The sequence below is a fragment of the Labrus mixtus genome, chromosome 1 (assembly GCF_963584025.1).
Source record: "Labrus mixtus chromosome 1, fLabMix1.1, whole genome shotgun sequence".
Taxonomy (NCBI): domain Eukaryota; kingdom Metazoa; phylum Chordata; class Actinopteri; order Labriformes; family Labridae; genus Labrus; species Labrus mixtus.
The window spans coordinates 19,338,138-19,356,718 of record NC_083612.1 but is presented as its reverse complement, the minus strand read 5'-3'; the positions used below and the strand labels follow the sequence as shown (position 1 = coordinate 19,356,718).

At 41.8% G+C, this 18,581-nt stretch overlaps 2 protein-coding genes across 3 annotated transcripts in view; both read left to right on the top strand.

Moving 5' to 3' along the window:
* The window catches only part of fam189a1 (family with sequence similarity 189 member A1), a 78,548-nt gene extending 71,410 nt beyond the window's left edge, over window positions 1-7,138 (top strand). For both annotated transcript variants that reach the window (XM_061037031.1, XM_061037038.1), the window contains exons 6-12: window positions 71-231; window positions 1,754-1,889; window positions 2,838-2,916; window positions 3,006-3,782; window positions 4,114-4,185; window positions 5,133-5,455; window positions 6,323-7,138. In XM_061037031.1, the coding sequence (XP_060893014.1) occupies window positions 71-231; window positions 1,754-1,889; window positions 2,838-2,916; window positions 3,006-3,782; window positions 4,114-4,185; window positions 5,133-5,455; window positions 6,323-6,520 (1,746 nt within the window). In that variant the 3' untranslated portion in view covers window positions 6,521-7,138. The remainder of the gene's footprint in view (window positions 1-70; window positions 232-1,753; window positions 1,890-2,837; window positions 2,917-3,005; window positions 3,783-4,113; window positions 4,186-5,132; window positions 5,456-6,322) is intronic.
* A 1,119-nt stretch (window positions 7,139-8,257) lies between these two features.
* Window positions 8,258-18,275, top strand: golm2 (golgi membrane protein 2). Its single transcript, XM_061037017.1, has 9 exons — window positions 8,258-9,273; window positions 12,479-12,533; window positions 13,085-13,187; window positions 13,536-13,626; window positions 13,888-14,011; window positions 14,230-14,313; window positions 14,859-15,134; window positions 15,476-15,613; window positions 17,450-18,275. Exons 1-9 carry the CDS (start codon window positions 8,947-8,949, stop codon window positions 17,695-17,697), a joined length of 1,446 nt encoding a protein of 481 aa, XP_060893000.1. The 5' UTR covers window positions 8,258-8,946; the 3' UTR covers window positions 17,698-18,275.
* The last annotated feature ends 306 nt before the right edge of the window (window positions 18,276-18,581 follow it).

Here is an 18,581-nt window from a genome sequence, read left to right as displayed (position 1 = left end):
ATAATGAATGAATAATTCAGTACTTTGTGTACTAAAGATCTGTAAGGGTTGTTTTTATGCTGTGTTTCAGTTTATGCCGCACCGATCGCGAGCCCTCAATGCAGACTGTATGACCCCCCATGGAACCATCCTCCACCAAACACTGGACTTTGATGAGTTTATTCCTCCCATTCCTCCTCCACCGTACTACCCCCCGGAGTACACCTGCACCCCCTCAATGGACGGACAGAGGTGAGACACACAATACTGATCGTCAGAACTGGAACTTTGTGTTCCCAGTGTAGTCATCTCTGGTGGCTAAGTGTCTTCTGGGATATGTGGATAAATTCAGTTAAAACACAATAATATATGTTTTCCTTATTTAGCTAAGAAGTATAGTCCCAAGTGTAGGCCAGATTATAATAATACACACAATATAACTTGTAAACTCTTGACAATGTATCATTTACTTTACTTTATAGGTTATGAGTCAGTTTTCTACTTTTTATTACAGACCAAATACAAAACAATACAATTAGCTAATTTATTCATTTGTAGAATCTAACACAATAATGATCCAAATCACATGAGTGACGTCAAATCAATGTGCAAAGACAAACACCTTTAACAAACCAGAAATCATAACATTTCTTATATTAAGTGCAGCAGAAACTGACATAGACTGAGATAATTCATGGTGAAACTGAGTATAACAGATCTCCTTTCATGTTCCATATTTATAATTTTGTATCTTTATTATATTTGTAATATTTGTATGGCTGTCCGTTGTTTGTCTGGACCTCTGGTAATATAGTGCGGCTTCCTGTCTTGGCCAGGACACTCTTGAAAAAGAGTGTTAGATAAAAATAAAATAAAATAGGTCAGCGCTCCCAGGAGGACATACACTAAACACAAGTAACTAGAATCATTTGGAAGTAGCTGAGAAGCAGGAAAACTTGAAGATCTCTTTGAAGGTATTGCACCGTAAGTGAACTGCTTTAACTTCCTGTTACATGGAGGTATATTGATGTCAAATGCAAAATTTCAATCCAAAAACAAATCATATCCACAACAAAAAGCAGAGTGTGTATCTGTAGCCATCTGAGGTTGACCATCAAATGTTTTATTATCATCTCGCCACAGCCCATTCAGCAGCTGTGACATCCCTGATCCTCAGCTGGTCCGAGAGGTCACACACCCCTCCCTCATCACAGCCTCCATTTTGCCCATCTTGCAGGAGAGAGTGCTGTTGATGTAGCTATTTGGCAGGAAGCCACATGTGTTTCTCAATTATGCCATAAATATCAACAAGGCATATGAAGCATTTATGGTGTCCCTGCCCGAGGCCAGGGATGTGTCATGACATCATGATGCCACTGATGATTGGTGGAGCTCTCAGGCTGTATTTCATGCCCGCCCACTTTAGAGGAGAATAGGGTTGTAATTAAAAGATATGAGTGCATGCATGGCTGCTTGTTCTTAATTGACACCAAATGAAACAGTGGAGGTGCTCATAGAATTGTACACTAAACCAGTATATTAACTGGTTTTTAGGGAAAAGAGGAGAATTTCATCCTTTCATTTGTAAAGGTTTTATTAAAAAAAACATTATTTGTTTTTACTTCAATAGGATGTATTCATACCCTTTGATCCAGTTTCCTAAACTCTCCCATTTGGGACTTGTTCAGTCTGCTCTTTACACTCTTTTTATTCCAGTTATTAATATGGTTTTCTTATTGTTTGGGTTGAACATCTGCTGTTTTCCCCCTGACAGAGGCCTGCACCTAGACTTTCCCCATTCTCCCTTCAATGCCATCTATGGGGTTCCCATCAACAGCCCCGGAACTCTGTACCCAACCGACCTGCCTCCTCCGTATGAGTCTGTCGTGGGACAGACTCCTGCCAGCCAGGTGAGAAGAATCGGGTGGCTATAATAAACAACAACACAGTCCTTTAAAACAACACTGTCCCCACAGTCCTCCTAGCAGCGTAACACCACCAAAAGCACAAGACTACAGCTATGTTAAGTAGCAGCTAACATAATGAACAGCTAAGGCTATTGGGAATGTCGTTAGTTTTGTTAATATGGTCATAAACCAAAGTAGTGGTGAAATATGATAGTATAGCTTTAATAAAGGTACTTTAAGATCTCCATGTTTCAGTATAAAAGTTAACCAACCCAACATATTTGTCAGACGCTCTTCTTTTTCTCCAAATGTTGGCATTATTTTACTTGTTTAATAGAGGTACTTCGAATAAGTTTATCTTGTGTCTTCTTTTGAAATGTTGCCCGCTGATATTTCAGGCAAAAATAACATCATCTGCTGTTTTTGACTTATTCAGGGGTTCTCCCAGGACTGTCGAGTTGAACTGTACAGAGATGTCTATTGTGGTCCTCAAATAGAAATCAGCTGAAGGTTTTTTTCACCAGCGATAGCATAGCAGCGGTTGCTGTCAATACATAATGGAAGAGGGAAGTGATAGATTGATTGTGTGAGGAAAACAAATCTTTGGACATAAGAGACCCAGTTGATGATTTAAGGCCAGATATGTAAAGCTTTCTGATCACATATTGTCTTATACTGAACCTTTGCAAGTTTCTTTTTCTAATTTAAGCTTCTTATACAGCCAAACATGATAGTCCTCTCTCTCCTCTGCTCACCAGCCTTTCGATTGAGACATTTCTGTTAGTATGCAGTAGTATAAGAGCTCCCTCCACAGGTCAAACTGTGCTGTTGCAGGTTCAGCACCACACAGCTTTTTTCCAGCATGGACAGATACAACTTCTCAACCTATTTTGTTGTATTTAATCATAGCTTTTACGTTCTCCATGTCCACTGATGGTTTCCTCTTTATAGGTCACCACCAGCAACGAGCAGCAGGCCACTGAATCCAGTCTATGTGAGAGAAACACCATGGCAGGACTGAGCACTCAGGGTAAACACAGCCGTATCTCTGCAGAGGATTGTTGCATTTCTTTTTCCACTAGTTGTCATCCTGATGATCATTTTGTCTCCTTTTGTCAGCTTCGGTGGACAGTGCCTCACTGATGGTGTCAGAGGTGGCTGATCAGGACCAGACCTGCTCCTCAGAGGACTTGTGCTCCCTGGAGGTCCAGGGTTCTGACTCCTCTCCTTATGACACGCACCACACGGCCAACATCAATGGAAGCTGCCCCAGCTTGGAACTTTGCACACGCGGCACCTCACGCTGCCATCGTAGCTTACCCAACGCCGACGCTCGCCCAAGTGACACAGGATACAGCGAGTCCTCACACACCCAGGATTCTCTGGAGCGCTCCCCAGACTGGTCCTCAGAAAACTACAGCAACCTGGAGGACTCTACAGAGAACACACATCCATGTGAGGACCTCAGGGCTTCGATGCACATATGTGACGAGCTTGCATCAGCCAAACATTTACCAGAGGAGCCACCTAAAGCGTCCACACACTCCCTCATTAAAGCACGCATGATGAGCCGCAAGCTCACTCTCCCCGTCACTCTCCCCCCACCTCCTCAGCCCTGCTCCCCCACCTCTGTAGCCTCCTCTGGGGGAACTTCAGCCATCAGCCCTATGGCTCCTTCTCCCTCCCCTTCCCCTCCGAGCAGGCTGCGCGGCCCCAGGCTGTGCTTCAGTGTTTGGTCACCGTCTTCTACATCACAACCTCCCTCTACCTCAGCTCAAAGTGGCTTCTCGCCCTCGGAGAAGCCGCGGGGGCTCCGGGCAGCCAGGAGGTACCGAAAACTGGCACGCATTGTCCGCTCCACCAGCGACCCCATCTCCTGCTCCTCTACGACAGGACGTGAGTGCAACACGAGTGTAAATATTACTGTTACTCGAGTGATACGCTTGTTAGAGTTCAAACAATTATCCAACTGATACATCATTCATCTGTTTCCTATGAATACAATATTGAGCTTGTGACTTTAGTCCAGACAGAACACGATATTTGAAGACACATTTGTATTTCTGACATTCTAATTACTAAATGCATCAAACAATAAAATATTCAGCAGATTCATTGGTAATGAAATGAATCATCAGTCGCAGCATTGAGCTGTGGTGGATGACTAACCAGGAACATTTGAGGCTTTTTTTTTGCTCGACACAAACTTTCTTGTCTCCCTCTACAGGAGACAACTTAAGCTGTGCTTCTGCAAATAACCCTCCTGCAGAAGAAGCAACTCATGCTTCACCAGAGCAAGGTAATGACACAGAAATAATATACATGTGATGTAAGGAAATGTGCTTCTTACCATTATTCACTTCCTATTTGGCAATATGTTATTATATTTATAAGAGACAATAAGAGCTCAAGGACAAGCTGCATCTGGCAGAAAAGAGAAGATTTATTCTAAAAAATATTTTTCCATAAACTATAGAATTAAATATTTATTTAATTAAAAGCTATTTTGAAGCCAAATAATTTGTTTAAAACCAAATCCAGCCAATTTGATTATTTAAGATATTACATTGTCACAAAGCTGCACGCAAAGAACTCGTCTGCATATTTTTACTGGAGGCATTTTCACATATGCACTCCTGAAAATATCGAGATCATTTCATGAGTACTGCTCTGGAGATTCTCCTGACCTTGCTGTTCACATATGCGCATCACAGCGGGAGACTATCCCTTTCAGAGCAGTGTTTCCCCCACCATAATATTAGGGGGGCGGCCCGCCTTTATATCAATGCTATGTGTAGTCCAATGGAATGACAACATCCACAAAAGAGTGGGGAACAACACTGGTGAACAGAAAACGTAATGCAGCCTGTTAATTACATTCACAGAGATCATAGTGGTTGCGTATATACAGTCTATGCACCATGCAGCATTCACACAGTATATAAACGTAACTCCCCCCTCCTATTGGCCCGAGGTGAATTCTCAGGAGAATATCCTGCTGCGTTCTCACATGAGCTCACTCAGACCTGCTGCGGAAAAAATACTAGGGGTCTGGAAGGAGAAACTCCGAGTGAAAAAATATGGCTGTTTGCTTTCACATATACAGCTCCTCCTGGAAATATCCTGGGTTTTTCAGGAGATTTCTGCAAGTGTGAAAGCCCTAATAGTGGGTTTCACATGAATGTGTTTTCACGTGATGTATTTTATTTGATAGATTTTAACAATTCTTCTCTCTTTCGTCTTCAGAGCCAACAAATGTTCCAACAGACATAGTTGCAGGTAAACCCAGTCACATGTCTGTCAGGAAGCAGCAAAAAGAGGGCAGGAAAGTTGACATCCACCTTAAACCGAGAGCCCTGCACACACACTCCTCCCACGAACGCCCACACTCCCTGGCCGATCTCAAGATGTACAAAGACACCAAAATCCTGGTGGCAAAGTTCCTGGAGCATTCCAGCTGCAGTCTACCTCCTGAAGTCCAGCAGGTCGTCAACAACATCAAGTGTGTCATCAAGTCAGATGAGAAACACATGGAGGAGGCCATTTTTAGTGCCAATGTCATAGATCAGGTAACAGAATTAGAATGTTTATCTATCCAGTTATGAAGTTCAACGGAAAGGCAGCAGAGGTTTTATTTCTGGTTTTAATTATTAGCATTAAAGTAAAGCCCATTATAGACCCAAACACATACCAGTAAGAAATGTCATGTCTGAGAAGCATACCTGCAGCTAGCAGCTAGCATGTCAACATGGTTGTTCCACAATTATAAGCATGCTGATGTTCAGTGAGCTGAGCTGGTCTGGATGTTAATGACCTGGTTTTTAGTGACGTAAGTTTCTCTGATAAAGAATACTATTCACAGAATGTTGGGGCTATGCAAGGAAACAAGTTAGCACGGCAGCCTTGAAATGTTTTACATAGTCATTATCAAAGAAAGTGCAGCTCTCAAACGATGCACGGCATTAGTTATACATACAGCAGTTGTGTACACAACCATGCGTTTAAGAAAACACCTCTTGCACAGCACGGGGTCTGCGGGTGACCGATTTCTAAAAGGTTTTTAAAAATATATATATTTGATGCATTATACTCAATTAATGCTTTTCTACCCAACTGGACGAAGCACATAGGCAAGATAGGCAGAGGGCTGCCATTCAGGAGTAAATTAACCAAATGAATCCTGCAGAAGTATGGACAGAAATGAATAGATGGGAACCAAACTGACAACCATTCAAATAGTCACCCACCTGCTCTACTTCCTACGCCTAAAGTGTGTTGCTGATTCACATGTTGTATAATAAAACCTAATTCATTCATTTGAGTTTTACTTAGCAGTGTTACTGACCCTTGTTTTGGTTTTATAACATAAAAAACAAACAGATACACATGCTAATCAATATCACCCCATAATTCTTTGCTAATTTCCTGGCGCACAGGTGATGACTCAGCGCATCAGTGGCAGTCCCAGGAAGCGTGGTCACGAGGATCTTCACCTTCAAAGCTGTGGTGCTTTGAGTTCGTCCCCTTCCATGCGCCGTCCAAAACACCTCCAACAAACAAACAGCGGCTCCGCCAACCTCCCGGACTCCCCCTCTTCTGAACAGAGCCTTGAGTGCAGAGAAACCATTCTCTGACCACTCTCCCTACTAGGACTTGGATCAAAGCTCTGAGGGCATTTCACCGTGCGGGTGCTGCAGCCAGGCTGTGCAGCAGATGTCTGTAGAGTAATTAATAACTCGCAAAGCATTGAAAGATATCTGTTTTTCTAAATGTGACTGCAGCACAGGCAACCTGAAATGATCTCAAACTGTATCTCCTCGTGCCCTGTGAGACTGTGCCAAGTCATCAGCAGAAATGGTAGCAAACTCAGACTGAGCCTGCCGGTGTCTGTAGTGGCTTCTTTCTCATCACAAAAACAAAAGAATGTTTCTCCCTCAGGGGATCTTTTCTACTCAGTTTCATCTTTAACAAAAAAAGAAACAAATACACGGCTGATCTGTCACTGAGAGACAACAGAGATTGTGTTATCAGTATTCCCCTTGTCCTCATAAGAAGCAGAAAGAAATATGTTTGTATTAAACTGTTACCTGACCAAACTGGGCATTACAAGCCATTGTTTGCAGACTTTGTGGAGCTCGGTTGGTGAATATTTTGTGGTGCCGATGGTTCAAGAACTTCACAGATGTGGATTATTTAACTTACCTCATTGTGTTACAATTCTTATCAGTGTTACAATAAAACATGAGTTTGTATGTTGTGGTTGATGTTCTTATTCCATCAATGTTGCTGCGTCTTGTATGTCAACTGCCTGCAGAGGACAGCTTCATGAACAGCTGATCACTTCAACCAAGGCTGACCAAAATATTACAAACACTGGATATACAATTGCGTAGCCATAGTAACTTTAAATTTGTGCTTTTTTAGTTCACAACTATTTCATTATTTTCTTCATACCAGGGCTGCATTTAAGTGTTTGCTTGCGATTGATCCATGCAGAACTAAAATTAAAAAAAAAAACTTTCACAGGCTGCTTGATTCCCAAGTCATCCACCACCTGGATTTCAATTTAGTCTAAGCACAGAATCAAAGCTTAAGATTGCTAACCATAATTTAGGAAGAAGTGTTAAAATAATGATTGATTTAGGAAGACTTAACTCATTGCCATATATACCAATGCCATTAGATTGTACAAGAACAGACATCATGACAGACACCAAATATGCTTCATGGGCCAGCTTTTCAAAAAATGTTATTTTCCTTTAAAATCTTTCTGTTTCATCTTCATTAGATGGTTAACATGACAGGGTGTTTAGTTAGGAGATAAAGGTATGGTATGTACAGAAGGTGTAATATATTTAGTGGAAGTAAAAGATCTATACATTCGTATGATTTTATTTTCAACACTCGCACACTTTTTTTTTTACGGAGCCGTATTTTATTACCTAATTATTATGAATTAATAATTAAATCATGTCCTTATTTTTAAGCACATCTGTAAAATGTTCTTCCATTCAGATATGTTTCCTGTCTCTGGTTACTTTTACCAAAACATTAGACGTCATGTCTTTAAATATGTTTATTGCCTTCAGCGTGGGTGGTGGATTTTCAATTCTTGTTTAACACGTAGTTGGGGTAATCACACCTACAGACTACGATCTCTGTAATAGCTGCTTGACGTGCGTATGCCAAGCATAGACTGTAAATATTATTATTATTATGCCAAGCTTTCTTTGTACTCATTTGTATTTTTTTTTGGACTTTTATTTTGAAATGTGTTTGAGATTCGGTGACAGAGAGCGGAAGTGTCACGGATTGACGAACAATAGCTTCACAAAACGCAGAAATCATGTTGTGGGAGGCAGTGAATTGTGTAGATTGACACAAAGCAGGGGTCATTTGTGCTTTATTTTTGATTTGTTTAAGTTACATCACCAGGATTCCGACCTCCTTCGCAAGAAGAAACACTATTTTTTGTGTGTTATTTAATAGCTGCCAGGTGTCGCATCTAACGACGCTAGCTGGTGTGAATGTGTTAGCTGTGCAGTGTTAATGTTCACGTCGGGATCCAAAAATCATCAGTGGTCGTGTTCAACGATAATGTGATTTCAGTGAGCTCCAGTTCGTGAGTGTATGCAATCTACCTGGGCTTTGTCGGAAAAGCCTGCAGAGCTGAAGGCTAACTTGGTTGTGTGCCTGTGTATTTGCGCCTCCTCGCTGCCCCTGTAGCTGTCCACGTCTCATCTTCTGTGTTAACCAGCTGAGCTAGGCCACGTCCCTGCGGGCGTATTTCATCCAACCTACCCACTGACATTGGACGAGTCTCAGAGACGATGCCTTGTGTGCGGAAGGAGGGAGGACAGTAAAGAGCAGAAGAGATGTGGGAAAAAGTCTGATCATTCATGACTGTCAGCGTGAGTACTGTAGTGTTTGCCTTTCTATACGGTTGCCGCATATCCTCGGCATGTCACGTAGACGGATGTGTTGCACAGCGGGAGAAGACTTCCACGGAGCTCTGTAGGTTGCGGTAACAACCCGAGGTGACTGACATTTTGCATTAGAAATGATCGGGTTTGGTGCAAACCGACGGGGAGGCCGCCTTCCGTCCTTCATCCTCATCTTCCTGATGGTTATCATCGCCATACTGTCGTTCAATTACTGGACGGTGTCCAACAGGCACGGACGCCTGCTCGACGAGCTGGCGGAGGTGCAGACGCAGGTGAAGCGCACGGACGCGGCGCGCAGCCGGCTGGAGAAGCGCAACTCGGAGCTGATGGTGCAGGTGGACACTCACAGAAAGCAGATCGACCAGAAGGATGGAGATTACAGCGTCCTGGAGGGCAAGATACAGGCCAGGGAGGGCCTTATCAAAAAGTGTACTGATGAAAAGGTACAGTAGCAATTCCGGATCCAAGCCCAACTCTGGTATAATAAAGTTGAATCTCTCTTTAATTACTAAACAAGTACCAGCACTACGGGAGAAGTGGTCACAGGGGACACGTTGCACTACAAGCAGAGATGGCTAACCATTCTCAGTTGAACTAGGGGATTATATTGAGGTATTAGTGTTTTTTTTTACACTCACTTCCCTCTATTATTTGGGTGTCTATATTTCTGCTATGGTTAGTAATGCTCTCATACAACATTCATTGTTCCCTGAGAGGAAATAGTTATTGGGTTCCCACGACAAGACATGTTGTGTACCTCACAAAGCGTGTTAGGTCAGTTACCCTGTCGTACCGTACTGTACCTTAGTGCAATTAAATTATTTTAATAGCTTTTAATCGCTCCACCCAGCCACATGTTAGATGGAGCAAAGCCAACATAATTGTTTCTTGATTCGTTCAACTCATCACAACTCGTAGGTCTCTCTCAAGAGTTTCAATATAATATTCACTTCTTGTCATTCAAAAGTACCTGCTTCTTTTTTGTCTCTGTAACTCAAAGGGACATGTTTTATAGTCAAGGGAAGAAATACTTTTGGTTGATTTGTTTTTAACTCTGCAGTAATAAACCAAGAGGAGATTTGTCATTTTAAATTCCACACGATGCTTATTATGTGGTAGACTAACAATGAGTCAGTTTTCCTGAGGCTGGCTTTGGCTTTAAATCAAATCAACCCAGATAATAATTAATCACAACTTCAAATGTATGGTCATATATCAAAGAAGAAGATAACAAATGTAAGCGTTCTAACGCTGTATTGATACCATGTCGATTTATTTTATTAGCAAACTTTTTCATTTGAGTTGGGCTTTTATGTATTCACTGACTGAGGGTGTCCTGTTGCCTGTGGGCTCCAAAAGGCGACTCCCACCTCTTGTCTGTTGCAGTGGAGCAGCCAGTTCAGTGAGTTGTGTGTCCAGCTGCCCCGAGAGACATTTGGACAACAGATGGGAAGGAGGTTCTCCTGTCATTTGCATCTAGTCTTTCATGGCTGTTGATCATTGACAGGCACACATTGGTTTAGCTTATATGTGAATCCTAATGACTGCAACGTCCGTCCAGTAGGACTGCATTAGGACACGTTTTTCACAAGTTCTTAGGAGTTGTGGGACGGAAACAAAAACAACAAACAAAGAGCACACTCCACAGTAAACACAGTTAAAGGTGCATGACGGCAACAAGACTAGAAAGAAACAAAAAAAGTATGCACTCAAATGTCCTTTAGGTTTAGGTGGGACGGAAACAAAACATGACTTAATGCTTGTCTGCGAGTTTCCAGATATATGTTGTGGGAAAAAGAATTAGCAGGTTTGAACACAAGAATTGAACATCCATTTGTATTAAAATGATTATAGTTGATTTCATCAATAAGAGTCGAGCTCTCCGCCTAATGGGGATGCATTCCAAATGACTTCCAACTTGGAAACTTTTCTCCTGCTGATCATCACACACTGTTACTTTGTCAAAATCTCTTTACTGTAGCCAAATCAGATCTTAGCAAAACAATGGCCCTGGTACAGTTAGCTCTTTGTTAAGTTGCCTGTAAAGCTGGCACGGTCTAAAAAATGACACAGTTTACATTTTAATTCTTAACGTGTGTGCGTCATTTTATCACATAGAAATCCCTCGTGGTGGCTCAGTAGTTTGTAAAACATTTTATACTACCATCTATAGCTTGAGCATTTCCTTGTTGTTGATGTGATTTTACTGTGAATGTTGAAGTGTTTAAAATATGACTTCTTAGACGTGACTTCTGTATTTGGCTCCCTGCTTCCCTGATCAAGATAGAGGCGTTGATAAGCAGAAGTTACACTCCTTTCTTTATTCAACAGTCCAACCCTGTGTCAACAGACACATCCTACTTGTTGCAAAGGGCCTGCAATGCAGAGAAAATGGTGACATTTGAGTTTTAACTGGCTTCCACACAGTACAGTAAATCTGGCTTTGAAGAGCAGGAATTAATCATGGCAGTTTTTAGTTCTTCACGCAGTCTGTAAACTGGGTTTGTGTCCAGCTAGTTTACGTAGTTTGAAGGGGTGACAGGATGAAATCATCAGTCTTAACACAGTGAGCATTTGATTCTGAATTTCCATGCCACCCTTTCCTCACCGCCTCCTTTCTCGGTTTATTATACCTCATTGAGGAATGCGCACATTCACAATAGATTAGAAGGGTCAACGTTTTAGGGAAAGGAGTAAAAAGAGTATAAAGGTCTTTGTCGCTGTCACGAACAAGGCTCAATCTGCCACTTTTTCTGTTATTTCAGGATTCTGTTCGTCCTTGAAGTTCCACCAGAAACTGAATCCATGTTTATCTGTATCTTGACAGAAAAGCAATTGTAAAACATAAAAAAAAAAAGAAAAAAAAAAGCTGCTAGCTTAGTTGAACCTTTTTGATACTTTGCTGTAGGTTGCGTCATTAAAAGTGTGGACAGCTTCAAAGCTTTGTGAAGGACAAACTTTGTTTTAAAATTTCTTTGAACTGAAGTCCAAGGTTCCTTTCCCTCTTCCTCCATCCTCACCTCACTTGCCTGCTCCCTCTTCCCCCTCACAGGTGTTTGCGTACAACTGAGAGTTTGATTAAAACTCAAAGCAAAGAGCAGCCAGCAGTTTCATTGGATAATATGACAGAGATCATCAGTGTGAGCTGCAGGTAGAGATTCAGGGTTTACATCAGTCGTGCTTATGAGGAGCTCTCTGTGTAAATCTGCCTTAAGAAGACAATAACAACACTTCTGTGACTGGGTTCACTGCAGTTAACAAAATATCTTGATCAGCTAAATTGATTGAGGTATTTTCTTTTCTATAAACCATACCTATAATTTTGCTGAACCGGATCAGCAACAACGCCTGCAGAAATGTCTTAATACGTCACTCCAGTTTTGACAGACAGGAACTTGTTGTAGTGAAGCAGTTACTTAATCAACTGGGTTCCAACAGCAAGACAAACCTGTTCTCTGGGGGGGGGGGGGGGGGGACTTTCTGCTAATAAGAAAACCTGTTACACAGTTCAGTCAAATATGGCTCCATTGAGCAACTTTTAACAGACTAAACAAACTGGTTTTAGGGGTAGACTAGTCGAGTGGCATGTAGCTCTCCCTCAGCTGATTGGATCATCTTTAACCTTTTAATTGTTCTCTCTCTGTACAGATGAAGCTTCAGGGCGAAGCCACAGCCCAGATGACAGAAATCCAGAGGCTAAAAGGTAGGACACCATCCTTGTTTTACCACCAGAGGGCGCTATTAAATACACTGCCCTAATTTCACAATGGTTATTACTTAGACAGATAAGACATAGACATTTCCTTAACAGATGTATTTGTGTGCATATTTGTGTGCATATTTGTGTGTGTGTGTGTGTGTGTGTGTGTGTGTGTGTGTGTGTGTGTGTGTGTGTGTGTGTGTGTGTGTGTGTGTGTGTGTGTGTGTGTGTGTGTGTGTGTGTGTGTGTGTGTGTGTGTGTGTGTGTGTGTGTGTGTGTGTGTGTGTGTGTGTGTGTGTGTGTGTGTGTGTGTGTGTGTGTGTGTGTGTGTGTGTGTGTGTGTGTGTGTGTGTGTGTGTGTGTGTGTGTGTGTGTGTGTGTGTGTGTGTGTGTGTGTGTGTGTGTGTGTGTGTGTGTGTGTGTGTGTGTGTGTGTGTGTGTGTGTGTGTGTGTGTGTGTGTGTGTGTGTGTGTGTGTGTGTGTGTGTGTGTGTGTGTGTGTGTGTGTGTGTGTGTGTGTGTGTGTGTGTGTGTGTGTGTGTGTGTGTGTAACAGAGCAGCTAACAGACCTGAAGCAGGAGTTCATGAAACAGGAAGAGCAGCTGAGAGAAGTGAAGAAAAACAGCACTACCTTGGAAAGAAAACTGGAGTATGAGAGGTTGGTCAAATCTTTACTGCTTCCTGTTGGGCTCCGTTTGGGGTGATGATCTCTTGTTTTTTCATGATTAGTAAAAGTTAGTGTTTAAAAATAAAATGTTTTATCATATCCAGGCAGCATTAGGGCATTGGTTAACCCATGTCTTTTTTTCCGCGTATAAAACTCATGTAATCTCATTAAAAATAATTTATACTGAATGTTTTTTTTAAGAATAGATTTATACCTGGCTCACTGATCAGGTTTTCACATTTTAATGTTTGCCTGTTTGCACAGATCAGTTTTATAGTACACAGACAAAATGATGAAGGATCACAGGGTTGACATTTACAATGAATGTTTGTGAACTAGTTTACAGTGTGGACGTCAGATTGCACAACTGAAGGACGAGTATGAAGAAACAAAGAAGGCCATGGAGATGGAGGCAACAAAGCTTAGACAGGTATGTATCTATGTATATCAACCTCAACAAACATAGTGATCCCTTTCATGTGTCTTTCTGTCACTGTGCTCTCTTGTACACATTGAGTTCATGGAGCACTGCAGCATTAAGCATCACAGGAATGTCTGATAGTAGCAGCCTAATTCAGTGAATTCCCCGCCTTCTATTCCTGTTACAGCTCTCCTCATCAGTAAGCAGACATTCTCCTACTCTCTAATCTTCCCTTGCTCATTCTTTCTTTCGCTTTTGACAATTTTACAGGGTGCAATAGACCGCCACAAGGGCGCAGGAGCAAGTCGACATGAAGATGGAGCACTAGGTGTGGACATGGAGGGAGAGCGTCATACTGTGGCCAATCACCGACATGAGAGTCAAGATTTGAAAGGTACAATATGTGGGACCTTGCCAACCAAAGAAAACTCACTCTTGGCTTTTCTTTGTTATAATTCTGTTTCATTACATGCTTAGCTTTTGGCTGTACTCAGTTTCATGTGTTTGCTGCCCCTGCTGATTAAATGCTGTAAGAGAGAGTTCAATTCACTGTCATTTTGGTTTTGTAAATCTATCCATTTCCTCAGTCTCATTTCCTCTGCTCTGTTACAGAGGAGATGGGTAAGCCTGGCAGCGATGCTGGCATGCCTGGTATTGAAGACAGTGAGGTGGGAAAAGTCGATGATGTGCAGTTTGGTATGCAATTATTTTCAACTTTCTAGAACTGTTTTTAGGTTTGCAAACCCCATGAGTTTATAAGTATGAAGATTGTGCATAACACATGTATATATTGGACTCATTCCTGAAGCTTTTAATGCAGAGAAAAGTCATTTAAAACATAGAAGGTGAGCCGCATGCTCTTTTACGGATCAATAAGATTTAAAATATGGACTCATAAAACTTTGCTGCCACTATTTTGAACATGCAACTTGTAAAGGGGGCTGAGACCAGCCAGGGGTGACACAATTCTACTTTGCTGATACAAACACATCAGAAAGAAGGAAAATGTTTTACATTGAAACCAAAACTGTAGAATTAAACTTACCAAAGGACTACAGGTTATACTGTGGCAGGGTCAGGGAACACCACTCCCCTATACCACGTAAATAGAAACTACTTTCATGGGATGTGGTTTCAGATGCTTACTGTATTTGTGTCCTTGTGAAAAATCAAACGCAATTATTTTCCAGAGGTGTCTCATGTACCAAGCTTTCTCAACCTGTTGCCACTGTCATCTCCAGCTTTAAAGAAACCAGCCATCACTCAGAAGCACGAAGACGCCCCTGAATCAGTTGTAGGAGCTGGTGCTGGACCCAGAGTCGGGGCAGCCGATGGCCCTGGGGCCCAGGCTCTATCTCTAGATGAGCCAAGGCTCCAGGACAGAGTGGAGACCCGTGGAAAGGTGGTTGCAGCCCCGGGCGTTATGAAACAGGCGGACAAACCGATAGTATTTGAAGAAGACAACAAGGCAGGGATCAAGGCTGACGAGCTGGGGGAGCAGCAAAGACAAATACAAGGTACAGAATACAAAACATTCATATTATAAGGATTCACTCAACTAAGGTTTTCTTTTCAGCTTTAATGTTTTCTGCAGTCTTTCATGTTTCAAATCTTAAGTAAACTGAGTTATAGAACAGATCATTGTACCATTCTGTTCATGACTTGTTGAGTGTTTCTACAGTTTTCATTGATAAGTCAAAACAAATCCACACATGCGCTTAATATTTAAGTGGTTATAAAAAGACATCAGTTAGCCCTTGAATGAGAAATAGTCGCTGTGTTGCGCAGTAGATAAAATATTATCTGTATTGGATTTTGGTCATAGACAGGAGAACTACAGTCTCTTTCTTTTTCTCAGTTCCTGATCATGTCAAGGGTGACGGAGAACACTTGAAGGCGATCCCTCTGCCCCCAAATCCCGCACAGGTGCCCAACCCCATCCAGCCTCATCAGGCCAAAGACCACGCTCAAGCAGAGCCAGTTCACCACCGCCAAAGTGAGCATTCACATCACACTGTGTAGGGTTCTTCCCTATCAATAGAGGTTGTTTTTAGAGGTTTTTTTTTTTATTAACCTGCTGATTTGGAATTGATTTATATCCGTCAGCTATTCACATTAGCTCTGCCTTTGTGCTTAGCTGCTGCCTCCCTTTGACCTTTTGGATTTGTCCCATCACTAACAGGTTACACTCCTACATTTTTATGAAAGTCAGTACTACAAACAGAGTATTTGTTTGAATGAAAGTCATGTCTGAGTATTACTCGGAGTGGTGTCAGGGAGCAGAGAGAGGGCTGAGTCGCAGAGCAGAGGAGACAAATGACACTCTCCTGGCTCCCAGATGATCCTTTCCTGCTGCCTGGCTTCTGCTCTGCTCTGCTGCCTTCTCTCCCCCCTCTCTTCTCTGTCTTTATATGTTCTGTTCTTTCATCCCTCTCACACACACCCCTCACCCTCTGCAGCTCTGCTGCATAAAACACCCACTGTATTCAGTTCACGTCTTCAACTTGTCTTTCATGAAATCTCAAGCGTCTGGTTTCTTTTATATTTATATCCTATTACAGCAAATTAACACCTGACACACACTAGATGTCTTGTTTAACATGTCTTGTTTAACGCAGGCTCTGGTGTTTACTAGACACTAGCAGCCAAAACACAAAGCATGTATCAATGCATCTCCAGTCCCCACCCAGCCCCGTTCTGATCATCGGTGCAATCTCAAATCTGTCAGGCTAGAGAGGAAACGACACTGTCTCACATGCATGTGTGATAGAGATTTTGGAGCAGTTAAACATTAGAATAAAAACACTCAGTTAAGATTGTTTACATCAAATAAACACGGTTTTTAAATAATATTGAAGCTCCTGTAATTTGTCAGGGAGCATATTTTTATAAACCTAAAATATTAGAAATGTTTGAGTCATTTGGAAGTCTTTTTGTTCAGTTTAAACACTGACGGTTTTTGTAGATGTATTATTCTACAATTCTTCAATTCACTCAGCAGACGCTTTTATCCAAAGCGATATACATCAGAGAGTAAGTACAACACTAATCCATTCATACACCGCCACTGAAGCAGCAGGAGCAATGCGGGGCTAAGTGTCTTACCCAAGGACACATCGGACATGTTGCTCAGCTGGGGCTCTTCCTACTCAGCTGGTGAATAGTTAGAAATAGTGTCAACCTTTCCATCTCCTGTGACACATTCATGTCCACAATATTAAAGGAAAAGACTCCACACGTTGTTTTTTAACTACTTACAGTTAAACAACAATTATTTTTAAACATGTAGAACAACTGCAATCCTCCTCCAGCATTTCTAATTTAAATGGACATTTTAAACATGCCTCTATATTTAAAAATCCTTTCTATGTATAATGCTGTTTAACAAGAAAACAACTAACTGTATCCATGACCTTCAGAAAAAAAACATTTGGTTAAATCAACTCTTCTTACAGCATCCAAAAAAACTAAACCTCAGTTTGGATTTACAGCAGGTCTATTGTGTAATATGATTGGATCATACCGATGATTAAGACCGTATCTCAATCAGCCCACAACGCTGTCATGACTATAAAGAGTCGCTCAGTAGAGGGGACTCTTGTTTTCTCTTTGCTTTAAGTCCATGATGCTGTTACTCTTCAGACACACTTGTCTTCTTCCTCAGCCACCTTGTATCCATTCCCTTCATCTCTTAACTTCTGTCATCCTCCACATCCCTTCACTCTTTTCCTTCATACATTCATGAAGCCACATTTCACCCATTCCTCTCATTTCCCTACAACTGCCTTCGCTTCCCTCCCTTCCTGATGAGGCCCTTCTCTGCCTCCTGCAGGCCGGTTCTTTGATGAGAACGAGTCCCCAGTAGATCCGCAACACGGCTCTAAGCTGGCGGACTACAATGGGGATGATGGGAACGTGGGTGAGTATGAGGCCGACAAGCAGGCCGAGCTGGCCTACAATGAGGAAGAGGATGGTGATGGTGGGGAGGAAGACGTTCAAGGTGAGCCAGGCCGTGGGACTGGACTGCCTGTCCAGATGTGTATCCACCATTCCTCCCTTGCTCCCACCCTCCACCCCTGACCTCCTGACTCCCCTCCCTGCATTTGTCCAGACAGTTAGAGTAGCTCACAGCACCCTGAGTTTGGTCCTAGAATCCATCAAATAATCCCTCTGGGTTGAAGCAGGACTGCTCTGCTTGCAGTTCTTTAGAGCAATGCCTGAACTGTGTCGGCCATGTTTTTCATGTATAGACACAGTAACAATCATAGCATAGACTTGACCCATGAACTTATGGTTCTGTGAGAGTAATAGAGTACACATGTAGTGTTGTCTCTCTTGCCTGTGCCTCATTTTAGCTATAACACCTGTCTGTGCCCACCAACCATCTGACCCACATCCAGACCAGTAGACAAATATAGCTCTCTGTGTTTGTGAATGTGTCCGTGTTCTTGAATTATTCAAATGCATGCTTGTGTTCTTTTCACTGTTATAGTTTGCTTCTTCATTAATATTGTAAAATGAGTTTTTGACTCAACATTTGGAACCTAATGTATTTGTTTTTATCCATTTTAAAATCCATTCCAGTCCATTTCAAAATATCATTTCAGTATTGATAGTACAGTTACAGTATGCCTGATTAATTTGTATCATATATATATATATATTTGTTTTACTGATCAGTCTTGTGTTGTGTGTGTATATATAGTGACTGTCAAGGAAGCTCAGATTGTGCAGAGAGATGTAGGAAGTGTTGCACACACTTCCTTTGGTGCACTTTAAAAAAAGATGAATGTGAAAACCCTTAAAGCTAAAAGTCAGACATGTATTACTTATACCAAAGTGTATCAAAAACAAAGTGATACCTCTGTCTGTATTTGTTTGATGATTTATTTTTTGGGATTTATTCTGAAACTCATTTGAGAATAAAACATTTTTTCAAGTTTTTCATGTAATTTAATAAAAAA

Bases quoted from the DNA above. Each gene is read 5' to 3' on its own strand.
- golm2 (XM_061037017.1), top strand. From the start codon at position 8,947: ATGATCGGGTTTGGTGCAAACCGACGGGGAGGCCGCCTTCCGTCCTTC. The intron at 13,188-13,535 runs GTTGGTCAAATC...TTTGTGAACTAG, and splicing joins AGAAAACTGGAGTATGAGAG to TTTACAGTGTGGACGTCAGA. The intron at 15,135-15,475 runs GTACAGAATACA...TCTTTTTCTCAG, and splicing joins GCAGCAAAGACAAATACAAG to TTCCTGATCATGTCAAGGGT.